The 8,146-nt window shown below is 48.4% G+C and overlaps 1 protein-coding gene across 1 annotated transcript in view; it reads left to right on the top strand.

Moving 5' to 3' along the window:
* The window catches only part of Fgf23 (fibroblast growth factor 23), a 7,004-nt gene extending 3,338 nt beyond the window's left edge, over positions 1-3,666 (top strand). Inside the window, exons 2-3 of the mRNA XM_055609395.1 lie at positions 1,520-1,623; positions 3,238-3,666. Coding sequence (XP_055465370.1) covers positions 1,520-1,623; positions 3,238-3,666 — 533 coding nt within the window. The remainder of the gene's footprint in view (positions 1-1,519; positions 1,624-3,237) is intronic.
* Positions 3,667-8,146: the final 4,480 nt, after the last annotated feature.

The following is an 8,146-nucleotide window of genomic DNA, read 5'->3' on the forward strand; positions in this document are numbered from 1 at the left end:
AAGAAAGAAAGAAAGAAAGAAAGAAAGAAAGAAAGAAAGAAAGAAAGGAAGGAAGGAAGGAAGGAAGGAAGGAAGGAAGGAAGGAAGGAAGGAAGAAAGAAAGAAAGAAAGAAAGAAAGAAAGAAAATAGCACTAAATGTAATTCCCTGCCCCCCGCCCCCTTAGATTGAAAGGAAAATCCCTCAGGACATAAATTCTGTATTTCTTATGTCTGTCTGCATTTACATAAAATGAGCTATATATTTGAAGCACATAGGCCAACATAATTTTGGAAGAACACTCTCCCCACTTGTCAGTTGTCCTGAAAGCTAACTCATAGGCAAACTTTGAAACAAGTGAATTTCTCCAACTGGTCCTTTTCTGCTGTCATCGCCCTGGGCTCGGGTACACCTTCATTCCCTCTGACCACATCATCCAGCTGCAATCTGTACCAGGCTCTGTAGTCAAGCCATATCTGACCTCTGCCTGCCCACCCACCTCTTTCTGAGCCTACGTGGGGTAGGAAAGAGGCTGTAGGCTTCACATCACCCCAGGATGTTCCCTGTGTTCTCTCAAGAGGGATTAGAAGGCCTGTCCAGGCAGCCTCCTTGGGGCTGTGAAGTTCCGCAACAGGTCATTGAAAGTGTCCTCAAAGACCTGAGTAAATTATTTTTAACAGGAAATGTCAAGTCTGACTGAATTATCACTTATTTTACAAAACAAGGTGGCATAATTTTACCTTTCTTGCAGAATGTCCTCTTAAAGGTATTGGCCCTAGTTTAGGGTACAGATGACACACATATGCTTTGGGCCTTAGCCAAAGGCAAGTTTGCAAGAGGGCTATTGAAAGATGTCCAGGATCAGCACATACAAAGAGCATTTCCAAGTGAGAAAAGCACAAAAGCCTGGGTTCAGGATGCAAATTCTATCTATCCCCGGTATCAATTATACACTGGAAGGATGATACTCCTCTGGGGAGAAGTTTTAGGCAAGCAAATACGGTAAAGCCAGGCGAGGGACACATACCGTAGTAACGGCGGGGTACTGTACCAAAGATCCATCCGTTCTGATGAGGGACGTAAGAAGGTAAGGTGGCCACAGCTGGCCTTGAAGCTTAAGCAACCTCAACAGGCAGGGAAGAGAGTGTACAGGTTGGGACAGTGCTGGAGAACTGGGCTCTCCACAAGCGCAGTTGTCACATGGCATTTCAATGTAGATTTAGGAATGATAGAAGCAGCCATCTTAGAAGGACATGCATGCTGTAGCAAGCACTAAGAAATACAAGCCAGGCAGAGAGGGAAGACGCAGCCAGGTGGATGCTTTGCAGAGGCAGGATTATTGGCAGATTGAGGTGCATCCCATGCAGGTAGGAGGATGAAGAGGGAGGTGTGTACGTGTTGCTGTTGGAGCCGGGGTCACCGGGAAATGAGAGGACCAGCTCTATGCCATCGCCAACAGAGTCATCGGGGAGCTGTGTTTTCAGGAAGTGTTTCAAGGAAGGGGTAACCGCATATTTCGACCTGAGATGTTTTTCTTGCAGGTGCCCTGATGATTAGGTCAGAGGAGGCTGGCTTTGTGGTCATCACAGGGGCCATGACTAGCAGGTTCCTGTGTATGGATCTCAGAGGCAACATTTTTGGATCGGTGAGTTTTCCTTTTTTGTGCGTTAGTTACCACTTTGTTATAACTTTATCTCTTTCTCTAAAACTTGATTAGAAAAAAAAAACATGTTTCTGTGTGGGAACTGAGCTCTGAAAAAAGAGTACATTCATGCTCTTAATCGCTGAGCCATCTCTCCAGCCCTTACTGTATTTCTCGTCAGGGCTTGAATATTTCTAACATTTACAGTGTCCCTTGTCACCACTTGCTATCATTAAGTACGTCATTCAGTCTCAGGAGGAAATGCTCAGGTTTTCACAGCTGGGGTTTGGAGCGAGGCTCCAGGCCTCTAGGCTGCCCTACCCCCTGGTACCCATTCTTGCATGGAACACAGTCCCTGGTATGCTGTAGGCTCCAGAGCCATGTCAACTCATGCTTCTAATTTATACATTGGAAAGGGTGAGTGGGTCTTGGTGCTTTCTCATTTCTGTCAGCAACTGTGGCCTTGGCTATGTCCTCTCATTTCTCCAAACTTCAGTTTCTCCCCTTGGAAAAAGTAAGGTGTAGTGGACCATGTGACCTTCTACTTTCCCTCCTATTTAATGACCTCCAATTGGTCACCTGTGCCTTCAGGGTGATGGCTGGTCCTTCGGATCACAAATCCAGGTTTTCAAAAACCAAAGGCAAAAGCATGGTCCTAATAACTTTGAGGCAAAAGTGAAGAAGGGCCGATTGGTTCAGGATTTTCTTATCGGTGTACTCTACAAAGTTTCCGAGGTGAAGTTTTCTGTTTTGTTTCCGCTGTGCACATCCTGGCGCCAACAATACCATCTGTCCAGAGCAGATAGATACCCATGCACACAGGAAGGCCTCACCTCTAGAGTTCTTTGTGCAATTTGGGAAATAAACGTAATATGTGAAGGTCCAGATAAGACACTCAACAAAACTAAGTACTAATGGGAGAATAAGGTTCAAACCCAGAATATCTGTACATTCCAGCCCTTTTTCTATTTTTTACATTTTGAGGCAGAATCTCAATGAGTCACCCAGGCTGACCTCAAACTCTGCCGTGTGCTCTAAGGAGATCTTGAACTTTCAGTTCTCCTGCATCAGTCAGCTGGGATTGACAGCTTGTGCCACTGGGCCTGGACTGTACACCTTTTTAAGTTCTGCTGGCTGGAAGGCGGTTGTGGTTTGTCTCTTTGCTGGAACTGGGATGGACTTTGAAGGGTTGAATATAAGTGAGGGTACTGACATCAAGAGATAATATAGAATGAAGACCAGGGACATTAATTTGCCTATCACATTTGAAATCCAAGTCAATCCCCGGGAAGGGGAAGGGGCTGGAGAATAGTCTAGTCCTCCCTGCAGAGAGTAGACAGAGACATAAACAGAATGAAGGAATACAAGTATGAATGAGAACGTGACACTGAACAAGAGGAGTGTCATCAGCTCTTTCTCGGCCCTGCCCCAGGAAGCTGGGCGCCAGACCAAGGTCCTCCAGACAGCGCCCTCCAGTGCCCTAATAGCTGCCACTCTCTTGAAGCTGGAACCAAGTTCAGCGCTCTGCTAAGGGGGAGGTGCGGAGCTGGGCGGAACAGCCCCCGGGAGCGGAGGAGCGGCGGCCCTCACTTGTTCCCGCCTCCCTTCTCTCCACAGCGTCACTTCAGCCAGGAGAACTGCAGGTTCCGCCAGTGGACGCTGGAGAACGGCTACGACGTCTACCTGTCGCCCCAGCATCACTACCTGGTGAGCCTGGGCCGTGCCAAGCGCATCTTCCAGCCCGGCACCAACCCGCCTCCCTTCTCGCAGTTCCTGGCGCGCAGGAACGAGGTCCCGCTGCTGCGCTTCTACACCGCGCGGCCGCGGCGCCACACGCGCAGCGCCTGGGATGTGCCCGAGAGCGACCCGCTGCGCTTGCTCAAGCCGCGCGCCACGCGCAAGCCCGTGTCCTGCTCGCGCGAGCTGCCGAGCGCCGAGGATTACGACCTCGAGGCCAGCGACCCGCTGGGCATCCTGCTCCGGAGGGACCGCGGAGTCCCTCCCAGAGGCGCGGGCCGGTGCCGTCCCTTTCCCAGGTTCGGCTAGGTCGCCGGCCGCGGCGGCCTCCGCCCCCGTCCTCCGGCCGGCTCAGCCCGCCCGCAAGGCGGAGGGCTGGGGAACCGTGAGGACGTCTGCCTCTCTCCCTTCCCTTTGGGCCTGCGGGTCACCTCGGAGGGTGTCCTCCCCCCACCCCCACCCCAGGCACCGCCATTCAGAATAAGACCCCAACAGTGGGAGGCTGGACAGTTCCCAGCACCCACAAACTCCCTGTAATTCTAGCTCCAGGGGAATCTGCACTCACACGCCCGCTTCCACACACACAGACACGTCATTTAAAAGGTTAAACTGTTTTTTTATAACCCCAACAGGTAAACTAGTCACGTGGCTCTTTTTATTTTATTTCGTCTTACTAACAGGTAAACTCGACACTTGGCTTTTTCACTAGCCTGTCTCTTGCCTAGCATGCGGTGTTCAGAGTGCACACCTTGAACGCAGGGCTGAGGCTATCTCCACAGCTCTTGTTCTGTTCCGGGACCCACATGAGTTTTTGAGTTTGAGCGCCTTGACCTTCGCTGGGCAGGACAATGGAAACACCGATTTCTTCCCTTCCGGAAGAGCTTTCAAAAAAGGTTGGCAGGGAGGCTGTCAGGACAGACACCCAAACGCCCTGTGAACTGAAACAAGGTCCACGAGGCTCAGCAACCCTGCGGAGGGAACACCCCTGGCCAGGTTCTCAGAGCCAGGGCTGACCCTGCTCACTTCCCAGCTCTCTGGGATAGAAAGTCCTTTTCTGCCCTGTTGGTGACTTCCTGAATTTGCTCTGGCTACCTTGCTAGGGTGTTTTGCTGGTTGTTCTATCTGTGTGTGTGTGTCTCTCTCTCTGTCTCTGTCTTGGTCTGTCTCTCTGTCTCTCTCTCTTCTGTCTCTCTCTCAGCATTTTAATAAGAGCCTCTACTAACAGGCTGAATTGGAACATATTCTAGGTGAATTGTGAAAATGTGCCTGGAGAGGAGGGGTTTACCTGCGGCTGTTCTAGATTAGCTTTTCTGTGGACTGAAAAGAAAAAAGAGGAGGGGTTTACCTGGGGCTGTTCTAGATTAGCTTTTCTGTGGACTGAAAAGAAAAAATGTCTTTTTTTTTCCTCCTGCTAAATGAAATGGGATCAAGAGCTGGCTGGCTAGAGTCAGGAAAGTCTTCCACGGGGGTTAACCAGAAAATGGCAGCTACCCTTGAGAACTCCTAGGGCATTAAATGAAGACACTTTTCAGTAGTCCCAGAAACCCCAGGGCTGTCTTGGGGTAAGCATAACCTCACAGTGAACAACAAGACCTGTTGGGCAGACTTTAAGGCTCGCCCGTCTTCTGAGCCTTAGCTGGTGGTCAACAAAGGGTCCCCCCTTCCTACCTCTATTTAAACGAGCACCTGGAGAGCAGAATGGCAGCAAATGTGTGTTTTCCACTGTCTTCCTGGATCCGTTGTTCTTGCTTATCAGAGGAACAGCAGTCTGCCTGAGGGAGCACCGTCCGCTCTGCAATACTAAAATCGTGCAAGGCAGTAGATGACCAAACCTTTCCTGGTTTTCATTTCCCATTGCGGTGTCATGTGTAATGCTGTACAGTAGCCACCAGAGACTCTCTGCCTGACAGAAGTGTGTAGAAAACCCCAGAAAGACCTGGATGGAGTAACAAATGGGTTGTAAAACCACAAGCCCAGCACCACCGTGGGGCTTTCTTCTTGGAAGAGACGGGGTAACCTTGTGATTTCTTAGGTCCCTTTGCATGTGGCAGTATTTATTTATTTATTTGGAAGATTTTGCTTATCACTCTATATTTATAGTTATTTATAAGATGTAACCCCTACTTCTGCCCTCATGTTTTAAATAAAAACAAACTTTCTCTTGGCTTCTGTTTCTTATCCTGTCTGTATGACTGCATGAATGCATGCTGAGATCTGAGGGTAAAACTGGAAAACAGAATAGGAGAAGGAAAAAGAATTCTCAAAGTCAAAATTTCTTCCACTTACAGGCACACCCAACGATTTTAACCGATCAAAAATGATAAAATGTTATCAATATTGGGTTTCTGATTACCCAAGTGATTCCTTGAAAGAAACTCTAACTGGGAAAAGACACACTGGCCTAACCACACAGAAATAACCAGATATGCATATTAGCTTTCCATCACTCTCAACAAATACTTGGGCTGATCAACTTATGAGGAGGTTTGAGTCACACTTCTAGTCCACAACCCAGAAGACTGTTGCCTTTAGGTGTGTGGTAGAGTCAGCACATTGCGGTGGGAGGCTGTGGCAGAAAAACACTAGGAAGAAAGAGGCTGAGGCCCAGCTAATCCCCGATGACCTAGGGACCTCTCCCACCTCTCACCAGAGCCACCAACTGGTCACCAGGCCTTCAACACATGGTGGGGGGGAGGGGGTAAGCTACAAATACAGCATGTGCTCTATATGTTTACAGTGTCACTGTCCGTGAGATATGACACTTTTCTTGGGGAGTCATGAACAGATGTCTCCTCACTCCAGTTAGGCAAAGGGAATCAACAACCGTTCAAAGTACAGATACTGTCAAAAATGAACCAGGCGGCTCAACAGGCTGGGGAATGCCTCTTCCAGGCAGCCCAGAGGGTCTATTTTCTGAGCCTGGGGAGTTGTTAGGACGACCTGCTTGGAGATCTTTCATGAGGATGAAGGATGTGGCATCTCCTAAAAAAGCACTTTATCCCAATGCCATCCATACACTGAGGGGCTATTTTTATGCAATATTTGCATGAAACAGGACAGGCAATGTTGGAGCCTGCTACAGTTTAGATCTCAATGTCTCTAAGGACCTAGTAGAAGGTGGTGAGACCTTTAGGAGGTTTTAGGTCATTGAAGCCGTGTCTTTGAAGAATGGTGGACTCCAGGGCCTTGCTTTCATGTTTGGCTTCTTAGCTTGAGGAGAACAGTTCCCTCACTACAGACTCCAAACCATAGGGTTATGTGGTCATGGGTTGACACCTCTAAAACAGTGAGCCAAAATGAAGACTTTTCCTTTGTAAATTGATTGGTTCAGGTATTTTATCACACTAACACAAAACCAGCAGGCCTGTCGAATTTTTTCAGAGTGGCGAGTGTTCCGTCTATCCTTATGTAGTCAGCTGATCATTAAGCCCGAGCATACTCACGGAGGAAGACCCATTTCACTTAAGCTATGACTTACATTAACAAGGTGGAGACACACAGAGGCATTTAACTCACAAGCTTCATTACGTATAAATGTAAATATGCATACATGCAAATATATATAAAATATATTTGCCTCTTCCAAAAGAAACAAACCTTTTGGACACAGTTTGAATTGAAAATGACACTTATTTTTAAAAGTGTACAGGGGGCTGGAGAGATGTCTCAGCAGCTAAGAGCACTTGTTTTTTAATTTATTATGCATATAATGTGTCTTTGCATGTACACCTGCATGCCAGAAGAGGGCACCAGATTTCATTTTAGATGGTTGTGAGCCACCATGTGGTTGCTGGGAATTGAACTCATGACCTCTGGAAGAGCAGACAGTGCTCTCTAGCCCTGAGCACCTGTTCTTAACCATACTGTTTTGTTCCCAGCACCCACATGGCAACTCACAACCATCCTTAACTCCAGCTTGAGAGGATCTGGAGCCCTCTTCTGGCCACTGTGAGAACCAGAAACACACATTCATGCAGGCAAATACAGTGTACACACACACACTGCAGGCAAACACTCACACACATAAGTCTTTGAACAAACAAAAGGGGTAGAAAGTTGCCACAGCAGTTAAGAGCATGTACTGTTCTTGTAGAGGACCTAGGTTTGGCTTCCAAAACCAATATGATGATTCAAAACTATCCTGAATTCCAGTTCCAGGGGACATCTTCTGACCTCCATGGGAACCAGGCATCCACGTGGTGCATATATGTACATGCAGGCAAAACCACGTAACATTAAAAAGTCTTTAAGTGCACGAACAACTGGGCTATTTGTTTGTATAGAACAGGATAGCCAAGTTACTCTGGAACCCACTGGGACAGTTGAGGAAACCAAGCAGAGAATATGTAAGAGAGGGTCAGCAGTGAGGAACTGTCGGTATCTGTGAGGGAAAATGTGTGGGCCTCTCAGCACTTGGAGCTCATCAGCTGGCAAGCCTAGTCTTCACTCCTCAGATTACCCGAAGGAGACATCTAGTGCTGGCATAATAGGCTAAGTCAAGGGAGTTGAGTGCCGACAGTGGCACAGAGCAGCAGCATGGGCTTGAGGCACCACTTAGGTCACACAGGGTCTGGAACCCCAAGACCCTGTACAAGAATGAGAAGAGTAAGACTCCCCGGGTGGTGTGGGGGTGCACGCCTGTAACCCCAGCATCGGAGGGGGTGAGACAGAAGCATCATGAGTTCGAGGTCGACCTGACAATCACACTGAGACTGTCTCACTGCCCCCCCCCAAGATTTCCCTGTGCCACGGCGCCTGCAGAATACTGAACCGACCAGAACACCCATGA

The sequence above is a fragment of the Psammomys obesus genome, unplaced genomic scaffold (assembly GCF_907164565.1).
Source record: "Psammomys obesus unplaced genomic scaffold, mPsaObe1.curated_primary_1811, whole genome shotgun sequence".
NCBI lineage: Eukaryota > Metazoa > Chordata > Mammalia > Rodentia > Muridae > Psammomys > Psammomys obesus.